The sequence below is a fragment of the Halyomorpha halys genome, unplaced genomic scaffold (genome assembly GCF_000696795.3).
Source record: "Halyomorpha halys isolate HHAL.00 unplaced genomic scaffold, Hhal_1.1 Scaffold689.1, whole genome shotgun sequence".
Lineage (NCBI taxonomy): Eukaryota > Metazoa > Arthropoda > Insecta > Hemiptera > Pentatomidae > Halyomorpha > Halyomorpha halys.
Genome location: NW_027113663.1, coordinates 474,834 through 496,159, shown reverse-complemented (window position 1 = coordinate 496,159; position 21,326 = coordinate 474,834). Strand labels below are relative to the sequence as shown.

Sequence of the window (21,326 nt, the reverse complement as noted above, 5' to 3'; positions counted from 1 at the left end):
GTTTATAAATCTGGTTTCAGGTTACCTTCTTTTCTATAGTTATTAAAATATCGATATTTACATAGATTTTATATAACATTTTGTACTTTTATTTATTTGTAGTATATTCTATCTATTTTATTGGTATGAATGTGATCATTTATCACTATTACTAATTGCCCAAGCTTGTGGCAGATTTTTATGCGTATGAATAAATAAAATTTGGATTTACTCCGCTTGGAGACAGTTTTCCTTTTCTAAAATTAAAATGGGTGTGCAAATTTAGTAGTGAAAGGACACATTTCTATAGTTATCGTAACTTCAAACCTATTGCGTTTAAGGATAATTTTTTTGCTTAGCAGTTTTTGGTTAAATTGTATTATTAAAAAAATAAAAAATAAAATAGAAGTTTGAATTATACATTATACTTTAATATTTATTTTTAATATTAACTAACTGAATTTGATGAATAATATTTCTTCTAAATTTCAAAGCAGTAATGTGAATTATATTTAATTATTCATAAAAGTTATTGCGATAAACTCTGACCACTTTCTATCTAACCTGAATCTAAGATCACAATGCTTTTAGCAGGCGTGATATTGGGGGCTTTTAACAAAATGGTTCAGACACAACAACAAAACGGAAAGCCGAGCTAGATAAGGCGCCTAGCAAATCTACTGATACCAACTCAATACCATTTGTGCCTATTCGCGATATTGGCCCTATAAAGTGAAGTGGATATCAAAGTTTTGATAAAACAAAAATCATAACTCTGCTGATTCTTATAAGTAATAATCATAAACTCGGTATTAAATTCATTTTTCTTATCGGTTTATAAATTAATGGGGCGCATTCTCAATATCCTTCGACGTGTTATGTTGGACCCTTAACGGCCACAGTTATAGCCAAGATATTGCACGACACACTCATCAACTTGTAATGGTCTTCACCATAAAGTTAAAAATACGCCAGCGTTGCACAGGCACAGGCAATAGGCCGTAAACGCATTCAGCTTGCACCTTGAGCAAAGTGTTTTCTGATTCACATTGATTCCTATCCTGTTTATATATAAATGTGTGTTTAGTATGTATAAATATATCGCTATTTTATTTGAAGAATGGTAATAATAATCTTTATTTATTCTGGGATTGATCCCTTTAGAATAATATACAGGCGTCAAAATTAGGCTTTAGAGCCTTACAGTAAATTAAAAAAGAGAAATGAAATTACAAGATATAAAAAATCATAAAATAAAATAATACACTGAATTTAAAAATATACAATCATAATTAACAGAATATATAAAATAATGATAAAACAAATAAAATGAAACCACTTGTCATATCATAAAACATAAGATGACTTCTGATAGTAAATAAAAAGAAAAAAAATGATAAAAAATCAAATACAATTAAACTAAAAAGTAATGAATGAAAAGATATAATTTCTGCTAGTGTACATATTTACAATTATAAACGAAGATCTAAGACATAAAATACAGCAAATATATAAAGCTTTTTTGAAACTTGAACCCAAGTTTGGGTCCACGGAATTGGGTGAACAGAAGGTAGTCGAAAATACGGGATTTGAAAATTGGAAGGGTATTAGAACTACGAATAAAGGAGGGAATAGAATTCCATAGGGAAGAGGAACGGTATGATGAAAGATCTACCAAAGGCTGCGGTTCGATGGGCAGTTACATATGAGTCTGAAGGCCGTGAGCGGGTATTGCGGGAATGTACTGAGGACTTAGATTGAAGGATATCAGAGATGTACGATGGACGGCGGCATTGGATAACTTGATAGAGAAAGGAAGCAAGGAAATATTTACGACGGAAAGAGGAGTAAAGCCACTTCAACTCTTCATAAAATCGGGTGACAGAGGCGCCCCCTGGGAACCCCAAAGATGAATCGTACAAAGCAATTATTGAATAGTGTCACATCTGACACTAAATAAATGAATGATAAAAAAAAATTAATTAATTCATTTTGGGTTAGAGCTATCTCTCAGTAAAAAAAATCTCTACGTTATCTTCTGAAATCCGTAAAATTCTAACCAAAATTAAAACATGCTAAGCAGAGATGTGTATGTATATGTATCTAAGAAACTTTAATCATACAGTTAACCATTTCAACAGTATAAAAGACTGAAAATCTACAAAACAAAAATTTGCGTATCCATACGAGAGCCAAATAACATTAAATTGTATCTGTACAGCAACAACCCATGATGGGCTACAGTACTTTGTAAGGAAGTACTGTTATTTCAAAGAGGTGATTTGGTCAGAATTACGTTCGACCGCCTGGTTTTTGCTCAATTAAGGGTACCGGCTTAATGAGGCTGAGTAGAGCCCCGAATCCGCAGGGCTAACTCACGGCTACTGTGAAACAGAAAATAGTTATCCGCCACAGCCGGATTCCAATCTGAGTACTTGGAGTTAGTAGACCAGTGCCTTACCAAAGAGCTACCCACTCTCACATTCCATCATCTTATTATTTACAAAAAGAGTATCAGAGAATATCATCAAGATCTATTTACACATTATGATACCTAATAGAAAGAATAATATATGATACAACGTTAAAAAATTTACATCGGAAATAAAAATTATACATTACTGAATTGTCACTTCGCTATGTACAATTATTGGTCTGTTTTAAAATACAAGGTAAATTAAATACAGTGCCATTATGAGGTGTAGATAGTTGACTGAAGTGGGGAAGCAAAAGAAAAAAAAACACAAATGGACAACTACAAAAATTATTTAGGGTCGTCCGTAGCTTAGATGGTTAAGCCTAGGTCTATTGTTCTGAGATCCGCGGGCGTTGCCGGTTCGAATTCGGCCTGTGGTGTTGACTTTTCATTGAGTGGTGGTCCAACAAATTGAAAAACTTGACCCCCCTATAGTTAAAATAGGTCGGTCACCTACTAACTAGGCAAACATCACCTTCATTGCCTTAAATAAAAAAAAATATTATTCGCGCCGGCGTTTCAACCTGACTTTCATGTCTTCAGCAGAGAGCTTTCGGCAGAGATTCTGGCTAAACTCGACTGACTAAACTCGTTTATTATGAGTCAGCTAGAATCTCTGCCGAAAGCTCCCTGATGAACACCTAAAACTCAGGTCGAAACGTCGGCACGAATAAATAATTTTTTGTTTGTTTGTGCTTTTTTTTTTTTTTTTTTTTTTTGCTGAACGCACACCCCGAACATCTTCTCCACTTAAATACAATATTGATCTACAATAGAACTTGTCTACACATTATTAGAATAACAGCGAACTACATAATTAGAAATAGAAAACTTGGATAACGAACAACGCATACAGAGATTGTTTAGACAAACGCTAAAAGAAAATTAAATAAAAATTACACATATAAAATTGTTAGTTGTAAAATATAAAATATCTACTACAAAAACATATGCTCATTTTTATATAAAAGCACGTACTCGCCTGATTTTTAACCTAAAATAACATTGATTCCATTTTTTTTTTAAATTAAAAATAACATATTCATTTAGTATGTTGAAAATAACTGCTCTACTTTTTATATATTAACAAATTAAGCTTCGTCGCTTCTAAATATTCTGATTTATTTATAAGAAAAACAAAAACACAGGAAACACTTTCAAATAGACTGTAGAAGAAGCTCAGATTATTAACGAATAAACTGAGTTTTAAAACCACACTATTTCGCTTTAGTTCTGTTCACTTCGAATGTAGACTACTGCCTGTTCATTCAATACATATTCAAAGTAACACTCGGATGTTTTGAAAGGGATGAAATTAACTCGTAAATGGGGCGTATAGGAAGTCACCTAAAGTAAATATTTTCTCTATAAATTCTATTGATCCGATTACTTTAGAGCTATGTTTACTTATAGAGGTATTTGTATTCAACATTAGCACATTCAAACATGTATTGATTTGAAACTTCCTCGCACAATGTCAAAAACATTTAAAAAATATTATGCTAAAATAAATCAATAAGTCAAAATGCGTGTGAGGCAGAACATAATCCCTATATGTTTCATTTTGTTTGAAAAACATATTGAAAGTGGTTTAATTGCTTCATTAATGCTTACAAATCGCAAAAAAAAAAATTGAAAACAGCTTAATCAATCTAAAGGAACTGTTGAGGTACACAAATCCTTAAAATCATCTAAAAATCGCAAATAAAAAAGTGAGAGAAAAAAGTTTAACCTCCAAATGGCATAGCAAATTTTTTTAACACCTATTTTATTTCAAACCTGTGATTAAAATTCGAGCGACTGTAGAAGAGGCACGCAAAATCATAGAAACTCCTTGACGAAATTTTGACTATTATGGTAAATATATATATATACCGAACCTAGCTTATAATAATCGGAATCAAGAGATGGTCGGTTAAAGTTAGAGATCCGAAGTGTAATTATAATTAGTATAACGTCGGTCTTATAAAGGTATAAAAAATATTTTAAAATTAATAGGATAACATTTATTTATTTAAACATTATTAATCAGTCTCAAGAAAGTGTAAAGATTATAAATATATAATTACTATTATCAACTATAATATAATTCAAAATCAAATTGTATTTGGATGTATGATTTAGTTTAAGTATAAAAAAAAATTATATTTTAATAGTAGTAAAAGTTATATTATTTATTTTTATTGTTTTACCGAATTAGAGTCTTCCCAACACTTAACTTGTTTATTTTCATTTTACCGCAGGTCATTTAATTTTTACATAATTACTACATTCAAGTATATCGATATTTATACATTATCATATTTGAAATTATTTATTTTCTTACTTTTGTGAAAATTAAAATACTAAAATTACTGAATAAAAATATAATCGATGTAATAAAAACAGATCAAATAATAGATAAAAATTTATATGATATCGACTATGTATTACTTATTTTAGGAAAAAACTCTTGTTTTTCCTCAGATTCATTCCTTAAAAATGTGATTTATTTACTTTTCTTCTTTTTCCTGTGTGTATGGTATGAATACTTAGGATGTTAATACTTATTTCTCTCAATCGTGGTAGGTTGTAGTTCAATTCTTCAATAGAACAGTCTTTCTAAAGTTACATATATTTGAAAACAGCCGATTCAATAATAGCGCCCGACAGAATTTGGTAATCTAAAACTTCAATCACGAAGCATTATTGGAAACTGTAAGTAGCAGTATTGCTTTGGATTTATTTTTCTCTTTTCGAAGAAGTGGAGGCTTTATAGGTCGAGAGGCGTAAGATTCGCTGCGGTGTGGGCGATCCAAACTTCCGTTGGCCATAAATACAGTCCCTAATCTCCAAAATTAACATATCAATGTAATGCGTGGAGGATCGGAGGTGGAGGAACACTTCTTTGTTGACAGTTAAACAATGTGCCTATTCGCAGAATTTGGTTATTTAGCATTATAAATGGGATTGGCTCAACTCAGGCAATGCTTTGTCGCTAAATTACTGACCACTTTAAAAATTGGAGACGAAATTCTGCCCGTGTCTATATCCTGTTCTTGAGGTCAGAGACGGCTTTCCTTGTTGCGAAGACGTTCTGGATATCAAGGCTAGAAAATTTTGTTTTTCACACTTGTATAACTTTGTATTTTAACCGAAAAATAACCTTCAAATTTCAAGCTTTTTGCATATCAGTGTTTACATAATTAAAAAAACGAACAAAATATTTTTTTTTTACTAATTGCAACTACAAATTAGTCCCCGGGTTTCTAATGAATTACAATGAACCCTCACTCTAATGAGGGGCAAGAAAAAATGCATCTATTGCCGTTATAAGCAGTAGAGAAATATATATCATAAAAAGTTAATAATACGCTTTATTTAAAAAAATAATTTCAAAAAAGTAGAGAAGTATATATCATTGAAAAGTTTAATAATACGCCTTATTTAAAAAAATATAGAGAAATCTATCTCCTTGAAAAGTTTAATAATACGCTTTATTTAAAAAATAATTTAAGTAAAGTAGAGAAATATATACCATTGAAAAGTTTAATAATCGCTTTATTTAAAAAAAATAATTTTAATAAAAGTAAAGAAATATATACCATTGAAAAGTTTAAATATACGCTTTATTTAAAAAAAAAAATAATTTTAATAAAATTTGTGAAATATTTATCATTGAAAAGTTTAATAATACGCTTTATTTAAAAAAATAATTTTTAATAAAAGTAGTAAAATATATATCTTCGAAAAATTTAATAATACGCTTTATTTAAAAAATAATTTATGTATTGATAATAAGTCATAAATAATATTGAGAAAAATGGAAATATACTTTGTTAATTCCTGTCACTGTTTTTTTTTTCAAAATAGAAACTATTCGCCATTTTGCTTTGCCTCCATAATGTTTGGTTTAATGAAAGCAATTTGTAGAAATTTATCGGCTCAATAGACAACTTGTACCCTTCCTTCAAATACTGACACAAATTTTAACAATAGAGCACTCTTTTGATTTTCGAAGTTACAGTGATACATTGTACAAAACTTAGAAAAGATAATATAAAAAAAAATTGAAATATTTACCCAAGTGAAATAGGCGGTATTGCAAATACAAATCCAATATAATTTAACTAATGGATGATAAATAATATACGAGAGAGCATTAAGGCAATGAGGCGACGCTAGGTCAATCATTGTATGAAGCAGGGCCATCATTGAACTAACTATAATTGTTTGATTGATGGTGCTTTCTAGTCCGTGCTATTTCTAGCTCTCTGGATTGGAACATGTCAGTTACTTTTCCATTTTAAAAGAGATAATACCTCTCGATGTGCCCTAACCTATTACGATAAATTATCAGTGTGATATACCAAGATTACATTAGTAATTTAATATTAAAATTATTACTAATAAACAAGACATTATAACGTTTTAGTTAACTTTTAGTTGGCTATTACGTTTACAGAATCAATGATTTCCATTAGACTGATTGGTATTTTTTTTTAATCCAAACGTAACAGAAAATATTAACACATAGAAATCTGGCAAGTCACTATTTTCGTCAATCAATTATTATGTTGTGATAAAATTTATAACAAAGAATTCATACTTTCGTAATTTTGAACGGAATAAAATACTCATGGGAAAGATATGGGTGATACAACCTTAAATAAACAGAAAACTGATGAATGTTTCTGATGAGTAACCATTGGTTCGTCTTTATTATCGTTGACTAAAATTAGTCAACCACTATATATTTATTGATAACAATGTAAAACGTTTATTTATTACTTGACAAAAGTCCCAACTTGTAGACCTCCTTTAATCATGGTCTTCTCTCTCAAAATACTATTTATATATGCACTTTATTATAATTTAAAGCTTCAGACAAGAATTTTCCATTGATATAACTTAGAAGTGGTATTGAGGAAGGAGCTCTGATGTACCTGCAATATTTGAACAGATATCTTCTGCAGATATTACATAGATATGGACACGGGACAGAAGTTCTACAGTACCCACAATACTGATTACAGAAACTCACCAATGGTGTTTATTATATATATTTTTTATTATTTCTAAGCCTCATAGATATAAGGGTTTGTTATAAGAGGGAAGAGGTAATGAGGATTAATGAAATTAAACTCTTTTACTCCATTTTAAGAGGGGACTGAGGATAGGGAATATGAAGAATATAGAAAGGAAAAACAATTTTGTGTCTGTCTAATGACGGGACTCACCAGTTGTCTTGTCAGTTGCAAGTTAGTAGTCCTAATTCGAGTCTGAGACTGTTTATGTTTGTTTGTTATATTTGTGAGCGTCCTATTGGTGTATTGTCTGTAATTGTGTGTTAGTGCAATGTTAAAGGTTATCAAAGAATTTCATATGCCTCCGTAAGTTGAATTCTGTCAGTGTTGGCAGTCTCAGTGTCGTATGGATGTGGTTAGTTTTCGCTCTTCGTCAGTTTCTTCGCTGTCGTGGATGCTGTGTTAGTCAGCATAGGTGCTCCCAGTGCAGGGCTGGTCTAAGTAAACTTTTATAAGTTAATAATTTGAGGCGGAGAGAAAATTTATAAGATGTTAGTAGGTGATTAAGTTTGTAAGTCTTAATCAGCTTTATTTTCTTGAGGCAGTAGATATTTCAAAATTACAAATATATTTAAGATAAGAATTTTTTTCTTTATTGAAATTTACAACTGTACGTAGTGATACATCCAGTAAATTTGATGTAAGTTTATGATGGAGTGATACAGGCGTGTAGAGAATTATTGGTAGCACTGTAATAACGTTTTTACATTAGATGGTCTCGTTACCAACTTTTTTTCAAACGCTTCGGGAGATTGTCAGGAATGGATGAGGAAGCTAGGTTAGAAACTAGTGGGTTTGGATGGTTCGGGCTAGATCGGTTACATTTGGAACTTTAAGTATATCTTTATGAATGATTTTATTTGTGAAATAGTAAGGAGCATTGAGGATCTTAGGAAGGATTTTCGATTGTAAGGATTTAGATATGAATCTTAAATTAACCAAAATTTCATCATCATTCGCACAAGTTTGAAAGTTCCAAAGTATATTACTAAATTCTCGTGGATTTAAAATTCCTTAATATATTTGTAATTTTAAGATATCTATACAATAAAACAACGGACCCATCCCAATTCCTTATAATGTGGCAAAGGAAGGGCACTAAATATGTATGCATATATGTAGATATATATATTGTATCTACTTAATAAATAAAATCAGGAGGAAAGAAAAAAAAATAAAACCTGCTTCTTTCTTACAATACCGACTTATTCATAACTTAAAGTTTTAAATCGCTGTCATAGATATTAGATTTACTTTTTTACTGTCCTCTTATTATTTAAATTTTTCATTATTTTTTTATATTTTATCCCATCTTATGTATCTCCCATGCAAAATTGTAATATTTGTTCACTTCTAATCATAAACTAATATTATGTATATATCTATATAGTTTATTGTATGTATCGATCTTTGAACCGAACTAAATCCTTTTAAAAACTCATCCTTACTGTAAAATGCCTGTGAAAGTATCTCACAAATCCTTTATTATGTTTATGTTTACTATAAATATTTTAATAAAACTTATAAAGACGACTCACCAAGCTCAACATCCTGGTCATCTGTCATGATGAGGACAATGTTGGGCCTTCTTTCCTTCGTGTGCGGCAGATACCTCTGCCTTGCAGCCTCCAAGCACCCCAGCCAACAGGCCAGCAGCAGCCACCACAGTTGCATTATAGTCGCTGTTCAGTCTCTAGTGTCCATTTTTGTAGGAGGGACTTTTTATTTAACCTGTAAATAAATATAATTTTATTAAATATTTCTTAATTTACATTTTTTATTACTTACAAATAACAAATTAAAAGTTGGTGAGGTCCGGAGGCTTTACAAATGCAATCAAAATCTGACGGATAAACATTCGAAAAGGCAGTTACTGGCAGTTACTGACACTTTGGTTATTTTTAACTGTCATTCCTATTAAAGATAAATCATACTTCAAGTAAGAATATCAGGTTTCCTCTTGTTTAATAAAAAATCCGTTTAAAAACCTGTATCCTAAAATTTACGTGGGCATACTAATTTTCCAACTTGACTGCAACTAATTCCATTATTTTCCGCATCTATAAATCTAAAGTTTGTCAGGCCAGTGAACTTAACATTCTTTAACCATCATATTGCCTTTCTCTAGTTCCTATTCTATTCTATCTAGTCTCAATTCAATGTCCATCATTTTTCTTCGGATTTTTTTCTGGAATCGGTTTCGTCTACAGCATCGACCAGGTGAGCGAAATTGCACTTACTTCAGACAGGGATAATGACTGCCAGACACTGAAGAAGCTAATAAAGGGAGCACATGATGGAACTAGCGCTTAGCCTGGTCAATGGAGCGAGAGGAGGTGAAGGAAGATCCGACGCTGAATGGACCTCGAAGGGGCTTCCTCAGCCGGAACGGCACGTCCTCCAGCATCTGTCCGATCCGGGGGTGCAAGGTTAGCTCGAAGAAGAAAGAAAGAACAAAATAATCCGGCATATAATAGTATCATTTTTGAAAATCCTTTTTTTACTTTAAGGTTGATCATTTGTCAAAAGTGGAACATATTTTGAAAATTCGATAATTAATATCTTGGTGAAAATATTTTATTTATTTAAATTTCAAGAGATTGCTATGTTAGTTCTATTACAATGGTATAATACACTCTTGTGGGGAAACTACCTATTGGAAGCACTCAATGACATTTCTACATCAGTAGATCTCGAGGCCATCTTCTTTTCAGGCACTTCAGAGGAATGTCTGGAATAGAGGAGGAAGCTAGCTTTAGAAACTAGCGGGTTTGGGTGGTTAGGGAGTTTAGAATGGATGGATTGATATCTGGTTCAGGCTAGATCGGCTACATATGGAGGAGCATTAAGGTTTTATGAATAATTTTGTTTTTCGCAAAGTAGAATTGAGGATTTTTCGAAGGATAATGGATTGTAAGGAATGAGTACGAAAATATTTCGATGGTTTTAGAGGAGCCTCAAAGCTCAATCCCTCAAGTCCAAATAGGACTTTATTTTATATCAGTCTTTTGTAATCGATTGGAAACTTGCATGGTTTATCTAGTAAGTGTTGCATCTGTCGGAATTGACCTGCATCTTCCTGTATTTTCAGTTTTGTATAATAATGCAAGAGCCCGTTGGAAAAAAAAGGCAGTACTTTACCTCAATCTTAGATAACTTTAATGAAAATTATGTATAATTAATAGTCAAAATGATTAGTCTGTTAAATATAGTTGTGAGAAATAAAAAATGGCGGCTGTTTCAAAACGTTAAAAAAATTAATTTTTCATTCGTTGCTCCATATCATAAAGTATAATTTAAAGTAGAGTAAACTTGCTAAAATATGAGTCCTAATAGAACTGTCAACTTAAAATAGTTCCAGAGATACAGTTTTTTTAAAAGCAACATTTCATAAAAAATGTACTCAAAAATCAGTAGTTAGTGAATTTATTTTAGGTAATTTATATCTCAAGAACCATTAGGGGTTAATAGCTCTAGTAGAAAACATGTTTCAGAAAATTTACTTTACTTTAAATGGTATTCTATTAGTTTTTCTGCTGTTGTAAATAGCTGTTAAGATATGTAAATATGCATGAATTATTTTTTTTAACGTTTCGAAACAGCCACCATTTTTTATTTCCTCTTACTCTATTTGAAAAACTTATCAATTTCGACTATTGATTATTAAATTTATCAAAAATTGGGGTGAAATAACAGATTTTTTTTTCTTGACCAGATGTAGTCCAAGGTAGCGGATCTGTAGGACAGGAATAAGTGAAATATTATTAAAGGATATTATATAATTTATTTTTTATCTTTTTGATTTTGGTATGAATGTGATCATTTATTACTATTACTTGTTGACGGAGGTTGTGGCAGAAATATTTATCAATAAATGAAATTTGAAATTAAAACAAAAAGAATTAACTTTAAATAAAATAGTTTCCTTCAGCTGAATGTTCTCCATTTACAAGTAGAATGTTTTCCTTACCTTAAAAGTTATATTGTGAGATAAGACTGTCCTGTATTGGATATACTCATCAACTAACCCAAGCTATTCCCGTCTACTATTTCCTTATCCGTAAGCAGATGCCTGATAAGGTTTATTCTATAGATAGCGTTACCACCTGCACTGTACTTACTGATAACCCAAGCCAATTAAGCATTTTTAGAACCAATCAGGCTATCATGGATAACACGTTATTATGGGATTTGGATGTTATATAGAATAATATAGGAAAAAAGTAGATTTTTTTTGTCCGAAAAATCTTGATAGAAATTATTGTAAGGCAGTGCTTTAAACAATTTATTATTTATAATTTATTTATTTAATTTGATATTGTTTGTTATTGTATTGACTTAAACACTGTATTATCATAAGATGTCGATCAGAGATCTTTAGAATTTGTCCAACCCTGTTTTAGATCATCCATAACTTTTTTTTTAATTATAGGAGATTTATTTTAGTTGTACTTTTATTATTTTATTTTATAATTGCGGCCGAAAAGAACGAGTGGATGAGGATAGAGTCAAAGTTCTCCAGGATTGTAGTGACAATCTACAAAAGATTGTACTCATATTTCTATAACTAGAATTCCGAGGTTGAAACGTTTTACCAAATAAGTTTTGTAAAAATCTTTGATTTTGAACAATATTATTTATATGCAATGAGAAGACAGTTAACCAACTGGTCAACGTTTTAAAGAAATGATTGGAGAAGTTTGTCGGGGGGGGGAGGGGGAGGGGTGCAGTCAGCAAAGAACAACATAAATAAACAAAACCATATTTATTTATTTTATGCCGACCTTTCGACCTGAGTTTCAGGTCTTCACCAGGGCTATAGAACAAAAGAGATAACAACAACATTTAGAGAAACATAAAATTGAAAAGGAATAGTATACAAACAAATTTGGAATTATACAAAATATCGAACTAGATCATAAATGATAAAAAATTCATAACTGATAATTGAATAGTAAAAAAAATTAAATTGATTGATAATCGTGGAATTAGATGGTAGTAGATTGTAAACAGTGAAAGATGAAATATAATTCTCCAATCATTAATCTATGATCAACTATCTACAGCTCATTTTCAAGAAATAATCAAGAATATCAGGTTATAACCTAACAACATTTGTATTTATGCCAATTTAGGACCCTTTTATGTCGAAAAAATATTTGTTGGGAATTTCTCACAAAAAATCAGCTCTGATCCAAATGAAGCAGTAATAATAATTAGGTTTAGGCACAATAGTGGTTGTGTTGGCCGAGTGCATTAGCAACGCTTTACGTGATAATATTTATGTAGTGACGGACCCACCGGAATCACTCTCGACCCCCCCCCCCATTCTGGATCATGGCTAATTCGTAGGGGAAAAAATACTACTACAGAAGGTCGTGTATAATAGTCCAAGAGTCCAAAAGGTTATTTTACCTCAATTTTTGATAACTCATGTTAGGAGAAATAATAAATGGTGGCTGTTCCAAAACTTATAAATATAAAAAAAAAAATCATTTTTGAGTTTTTTTAAATAAAGAAAAATATTTCGCGCTATTTACTGTCAGACCAAGGTTCAGTTTTTATCGAGACTATACAAGGGGTACAATATACGTCATTAAAAAATTAATATTAAAGTATTGAAATGTTGCAAGGGCCCTGAAGTTTTTTCCGAGAATATTTAAATTTTTCATTAGGAGCTTCATATCTTTAAAAGTACCAGCATCACTAAAAAAATTTCTATTATTATTTATATTTATATTTATTTTTAAAAAAAACAATAACTATTTATAATTTGTCTAAAAAAAACACTCAGCAGGCAGAGAACATTTAGTACTTTATTTAATTCGAACTTTTCAGAAATCCTAACACTCCTAACACATCCTGCAGTAATTAGATCGGATTGCAGAGATTACACTGCATATATAGTTTTTATTAAATTAATCAAAAATTGTGGTGAAATAATTGCCTTTTTTTTTTTTTTTTTTTATTGTCAGCTATTACTTAGTGTTCTGCAACTGTTAACGTAAAGTTTATAGAGGCAGATCATTAAACTTCTAGTTGCTTTAAAGGGTGATTAAAGTAATTTGGATATGATAATGGTATTGTACAATACAGCCGAAACGAGCGGACATGAGATGAGCAGACTGGTGGGTGGGGATGGATTGGAATGTAGCGTGGCCACATGTTACCCTCGCCGGTGGAGCACCGCTTATTGACACCTTCCCTGCCTCAATATCGCTTAGTATCGTATTCTCATCTCCGGCATTTATTTTTTTATTTATTATTCGTCTCAATATGCATATATAATATTAATACAGCCCTGCAACATGTGTCAGAAAATGTATTTTTTTTTTATTTATCTTAACCAGAACATTTAAGTTCTTATGTAATTTTTAACATTGTTATATGATTCAATTTTACCTGCTCATTATTCTCTTAACGCTACCTTCAGTCAATAAATAAAGAGATTCAAAAAAACTTATAGCGTTTTTACTTATAAATATTTGGTTGAAATGAGTAATAAAACTCAGCCATAAAACAAAAACAGTTGGATTTGATGGGATAGGCGTTTATTTTTTGATTCTGAAAATCATTTTGTACTGGCAAGATTAATTAGCTTCAGCCAAGATATGATGTATTTTATGTTATATTCTTTTGTTATTTTAAGTTAAATTATTTAATTTGTCCTATTACTTTATTATTTGGTGATTATAGAACTTCTTAATAACGTAAGCTATAACTACTATAAAGCTATAGAAGTCACAGAAAAACGAAATCTAGCATAAATATGTTTGCGAATATTTTTTTTTCAACGGATAGCGAAAATATCCAAAATAATTTTTTATTTTTCTGTTACTATATAAATTTGTATCTCAGGGTTTCTCGTGGTGTGAATGACTAACGACCTCGTCCTTGCCAAGAATTTAAGAAAATATGACAAAGCTGTGTACATATGATTGCAATCGGGAGAGATCGAGCACGATTCGTCATCAACTGCTGTCTCTATTTCTTCATTTTTCTCGATTAGATAATTATAAAATTACAATATTTTATACATTTTTTTTATTACTGTTAGCAATAAAAAATGGTTATTTATTTCTAATAAACAACTTTATAGGATTTTTTTTTTAATTCGACATTTAACTCCTGATAAACTATTTCGATGATGATGATATATTTATCTAAAAGATCAGTTAGTTTTACAATGAGTTTACCCGAAATCCTTTGAGCCGTTTTTGATGAAATTGAAAAAAAAAAAGGAAAATCGATTTAACTTCTGTGGTTATTCAATTTTTTCGAAAAATTTTCTGTAACATGCTTGGCATATTCTCGAATTAAGTATGTAATTTCAGTTTCTTACTATTTTTATTTTGAGCCAGGCTGTTTACAACCACACAACAAACAAAAGCTATTTTGGTTATTTCGACTCAGGGTACCTCATTACGTGTATATACGTCAAAAACTCGAATTCAAAATTTTTCATTATCGCAGTACTTCCCCTTACTGTATAATCCATTTATAAGTAAATGAGAGTAAAAATATATTACTACTATTTTTTTTCAATATATATTTTTTTTTAGTGAATTTTGAGCCTGGCCTCCATAGTAAAAATATAATACAACTAACTTTTATAAATTTATTTTTTTCTTTAGTGAATTTTGAGCCTGGACCTCGCTTAAACTCTGACTTCTATTTATTTAAACCCATCAAAGCCATCCACACTGCAAACATTTCAATACCACTTCATTAGTTTATAATAAAAGGTTTGAATAGGAAAGGCTTCACGAGTGTTTTATCCAAAAATCCATAAGGTTGTAATGGGCAACTCATTTAGTAACCTATAATCTCGTAGAGAAGTCAAATAACTAACATCATTTCTCAACTCTTGACGAAATAGGGAAAGTAACATTAATGAAATCCCCAACAAACTATCTATCTAAAGGGCTGTGATTTCAACAGCTTGATAAGAGAATAGCCAATAATATTGAGCATAGCCTTGCACCTTGAGTAATGCAATTTCCTATAATTACGAACCACGAAGTTCTTAACTTGAGCGTAATGAAAATAATGAAGGAAAAACATCTTATGTAGGAAAATGGCCGGTACGTGTATACGTTTACTCATCATACATTATACAACAGAAACCTTGATGGAAGATGCGCAAAGTTCCTAGCAGTTCCACAAGGACTTGGAAAATAACGTTATTTAAATTGTTTTCCTAATATTTAATAAAAACAGTGGATTTTAAAAGAATTATTTGCAAAATTTACGGATATCTTTGATTTCTCAGACGTATTTTTATAGTAGTAAAACTTAATTGCTTCGATACCTATTAAAATTATTTTATTTTTATCAAAGTGGTTTCTGTATTTTTTTTTGGAATAAAAGTTATTAATAAATATTCGAATACTAATGTCTTTGAATAATGTTCTGTATCACCAGCATGAATCCTCTATATTATCACAAAAAGAATGGAAAACAAAAAGGCCCGTTGCAATATTGAAACAATACAATCGGCATTTATATCAATATAGGCGTGGTAATAGACTGGAAGGAAATTACACAACCTTCTGTTGGACTCCTGACTTCCGACCCTGCCCGAGCTCTGTGTCCTCGAGAAGGCAATCCCTCCATGAAGAAAGATGCAGAACCGCCATCAAAGAGTCGTTACCCGGCTAATATTAACTATAACGATGTTCGTAATATCATTTCGCAATATCAATCCTCTTGGTTTCCTGTGCTGTCATGTCCTATCTATGGAAGCTGGATTCCATCATAATGTATTTCGAAACATCTACGAGGATTAAATGATTACAAATTACCTTAAGGTTGAAGTATAGGAAAGTTTTATTTCGTTTCGATAGTGGATTTTCATCATAACTATACCGAATGAAAACTATTAAAGTATACCGTTATGTAAATAAAATAATTCTGTATGTTTCTTTTAACTTTTTATATTAAAAAATGAAAATATACTTTACTTATAAATTATGATTATTTTTATAATGTACAATTACTTTATTAAACATTTCTAAGTTCATGTTCTTTAATTTTATCATTTGGAAATCCAAACATCAACTTTTCGAAATAGTTGTATACATTATATATTTTTCTTAGAAATGGCGTAAAATATAACTAATTTCTACTATCAAACTAATTTATTTTGTAAATTTTAAATCACTTGCAATAAGTATATTAAATCGCTTGAACTTATGTATTCACAGAATTAATTTAATATATATTTAAATATTACACTTTTTAATATTTATTTATCAAATATATATACTTTCATTATAAAAAATAACGTCTTATATATAGAATTTTGAAAAATGCTATTCAGTCTATATGAAAATTTGAACTTTTTTCTGATCTGTATTCTATTATGTAATAGAATTCTTATGTATTTACAAATAAAAAAAAATTAAAATACAACACACATTTTAACATATAGATTATAGATTAATCCAGTAATAGATAACATACAAAAATTTCATATTTATGCATTTTGTATTACAACGATAAGAGATGATTAATAACTTCAAAATTAATGTAAAAAAAGTTTAAACATAATAATAAAAAACCTGCATTAACAAAATTTATAATAACTATGATTTACAGAAATTTGTAGCAGTGTGAGTTGATGTATTGAGGGGAGTTGAAAGTCTTGGAGCAAGTTCCTAACATTATAGTTTAGGAAAAAGTTACTTTTTATGATAAATGTCTGTTCTGAGAAAACTTCCAGAATGAGTTTCGAGCAAGTGTATCCTGGACTACCGGTCACATTTTAGTCAACCAATTGTCATTATCTAAAAAAAAAATCTTCAGCCTTCTCGTTTAGGAAGGATTCTATGATATATCTCGTAAACAGAGATATGAGATATACCATTTTTTTTTTTTTTTTTAATCATTCAAATATATTGCTTTGTAAATACACAACTAACATATCTGTTTTAAAAATTGTTATAGTTCAAGTACTTGCTGATGTAAACCTTTAAAAATGTTAGGATTTGTTAGAATTAAAAAAATATTTATTATTATGATAGGGCCCAACTGACAATGACCATGACATGGCGTTTTTACTTTAATTATAACAATAAATTTACTTAGCTATATCATAATAGGGATGATATAAATATTTATTAATAATAATAATTAAATAAGGATGTTCTATTTAAACGGTTATATATAAGGATTAAGCAAAAACGCTAATTCAAGAAGTAAGAATGTATTATCAGAAACAATACCAAACTTTGGCATCCAAAGATTAAAAATAAAATTAGCAAAAGGCTGCTACAAATCAACTGTCATAATGACTACGTTATAAAGGAAGGAGAGACCAAATAAATGAAATCTGTCCCCATTTCGTTCTCATAAAAAATTTGGAACAATGAAAATAAAAAAAATAAAATATTGCAAAAATAGCAAACATGTCAGATACTCCAAGAAGTAGGGATGCGACATCGACAACAAAACATCGATTTTCAATATTAAAGTATTGATGTTTCAAAACATTGCCAAAAATACATCGATGTTTTTGAACTCCATGAGCAGTATAGGGTTTGGGAGGGAAAACACGCATGCTCAGTAAAGTTCCGGATAGTCAGAAGTGGTTGATGGAACACTTTTAATTTTTCTTTATCCCGTTACAATCGTGAAGGTAGGAAGTACTCATCCTCATCCTACCACATTGTTGATAGAAATCTGTTTATACAATTTTTTTTTTCTTTTTATTAAGTTACTTTTGTATGTAAAAATGAAAAATTGAGACATCGTTGTTAAAAAAACATCATCCTCAAAAAATCGATATTTTCAAAACATTTCGATGTCTCTCATCCTTACCAAGAAATGTTTTTTTTTTTACACTTAATGCTATATATTTCCTACGTTGTATGTTCTTTCAATTCATCTCACATGTTCCTTCGAGTTTAGTTCCTAATTTAAAAATAATCCCAGGGATAATCAGTTAATTCGAAGTATTATCCTTTCAATATAATATTTTACAATAAGATAAGGAGTAATCTTTACAGAGCACGCTTATCACAATCTGTAGAGATTGGCGCTTAGCATTGGCTAATTACTACGTGCTGATTGCACCGTTTATACAAAGCCTAATCACAGCCAGCTCGAGACAATTTACTTTAGAGATACAATACGAAATTGTCAATTGTTTAATATTTGCTGATACCTTTGGAGGCCTATGAGAATCGATTAAGAAATCACTTGAAGACATTATCAACGTTATCATCGTAGGCTTTGTTTGAACTACTGAAGCTGTTTATCGCTCGATGAATGTATTGCATGTTCCTGAAGTCCAAATACTAATATCAGACAATTTATATTTCACTAGTTTACTCCTGAGAACTCTTGCATTAGGTATGTTTCTGTCTCTTTAATTCATTCAAAATATGAGCGATATTACGCTCTTTTGTAAAAACAATATTATAATATCAATATGCAACACAGAAAATCGGTAATACTGCATACGTTATAATGCCTATATAAGTAACAGTTAACGTAATAAGTAATTACGTTATCCATTCAGGAAATATTACTTCAGTTTCACAGTTTAGATTAAGGTATTCGTAATCTTATATTAACCCTAAACTGTACTCGGTGAAACATCATTGCTAGGCCGTACATGAACCGATGTTTTAGGCGGGATGCGACCTTTTTACGGGAACCCGTGGGTCTAAATAATTTTTTTATTAAAATACCCTTTATTAACAAAAATAATTATAAGTATAATATTTTGAAATTTTATTATTAAAATAATTTTAAAGGTATTTTAAAAAAATAAATACTTTTTACCCATGTCAGATTTGATTTTTTATGAATTTTTGAGTTTAAAGACACAACCCAACTTGTTCGTTCCTTATAAAAATTAAGTGTTCAGTTGCAAGCCTACCTTCTCGCCAAAACCCCTGATGAAGACCTGAAACTCAGGTCGAAACGTCGGCATAAAATAAATAAATATGGTTTTGTTTATTTATGTTGTTCTTTGCTGACCGCACCCCCCGACAAACTTCTCCAATAATTAATAAAAAATAAATGTGTGATACCTACATTCTTTTGAAACTTCGTTACCAACAAATATTATATATACAACAGCAAAAATTCCAGACAAATTTGAGAACTGACTATTGATCTTATAATCCATGAAACATTTTTTTTAATACTTTAATCTGTAAACGTATTTCCAATATTACTTAATTTCTTCGGACAGAAACAGTTTTGTTTTGGAACTACTTTACATACGCTTGTTATCAAGTTTTTTCTATTAATAGGTCAGAGAGAGTAAACATCGTTTCCTCATTAGAAAAAAGCTTATAATTTAATTTTTCATAATTACCTCTTAATGAATACATATTAATTTTAAATATTGTGATCAATTATTGCACCCTCTCTCATAGTATAAAATATGCAATATGTGTTGAAATTCAATATTTTAATAAATTGACCAAAAATTAGAAAACAAAAAATATGAAAAAATTAACAGAAGTTGACCTTCATATATTTATTTATATAAAAAATTTCTCTTGGATCTTGGATTTGACCCAAGCCCTGAATTTGATTTTAAAATTTCAAAATACTATCTGTAAAGATAAAAGTTTTTATACAGCATAAGCTTTTAAAGACTCCAAAAACATTAAAATGTCGAATTTTAAATATTTAAAAATAAATATATAATCATTTTTAAACGATCAAACTGTTTATTTACTCTAAATATAATTCTTACACGAAAATGCAAGATGTTAACAGGGGGATCTGTTTAAATAATTAACTGAAGATAAACGATTCGGATATGCACTGAAAAAATAGAAGTAAATCTGAAAGCCAGTTAAATCGGGTATGGAACATAGAACAGGCGGTACTATTTCAACCCCTCAGTCGTTTCAAAATAAACAGAATTACCTGATATAAGTCATTCTGGTAAATTCGGAGCTTCGTGCTAAGTCTAGTTCATTACATCATTACATCGGCTAAGTATTTAGATGATGTAATTAGAGTACGATTCTTATTTTTTAGAGTTCATACTATAATATATATATATATTAATTTTGTAGGACATAAATCAATTAATTGTAATATAATTATTAATTTCAATAATACTTTGAGTAGTAATATAGAACTTTTTAATCTTTTTTTTTAAATTTTTAATCTCAGCCCTCGAAGAATGGTGTTGTAATTGGATCATTACGATAAATTCCAACAAATCCCATCAAATCACCTTTACCGTTCGTCGTAAACCAACTGACTGCCCTACAGTTTCATTTAATAATGTTACTCTTACCCCTGTCGAACAGATCCGCTACCTTGGACTACATTTGGACAAACGATTAACCTGGAATTCTCACACGAGACTGAAAAGACAGAAAACTGCACGTCGATTTCGACTATTACAGCACTTACTAGACAGACGGTCTAAACTTCCACCACATTACAAAAAACTGATCTACATGACTGTAATAAGGCCAATCTGGACATATGGAGTTGAGCTTTGGGGCTTCACTAAACCTTCGAAGTCCTCTTGTATTCAATCCTTACAATCCAAAATCCTTCGTAAAATCCTCAATGTTTCTTACTTTGTCACAAATAAAATCATACATAATGACCTTAATGTTCCCTATGTAACCGATCTTGCCCGAACAAGATCCTAATCCTTCCATTATAAACTCCCTAACAACTCAACCTTTTCTAACCTTGCATCCTCAGCAGGTTGACCAGCTAACACTCCATTTTAACTAAGATCATATTTACTAAATGTATTATGTAATATACAGTTGTAAATTTCAATAAAGATATTAAAAAAAAAATCTGTTTTA

The 21,326-nt window shown here is 30.2% G+C and overlaps 1 protein-coding gene across 4 annotated transcripts in view; it reads right to left on the bottom strand.

Moving 5' to 3' along the window:
- LOC106685400 (Extracellular sulfatase Sulf1) overlaps positions 1-21,326 on the bottom strand; it is a gene marked incomplete in the record, with an annotated part of 308,543 nt that overhangs the window by 168,519 nt on the left and 118,698 nt on the right. For all 4 annotated transcript variants that reach the window (XM_067051057.1, XM_067051056.1, XM_067051055.1 and 1 more), the window contains 1 exon segment: positions 9,060-9,252. In XM_067051057.1, the coding sequence (XP_066907158.1) occupies positions 9,060-9,195 (136 nt within the window).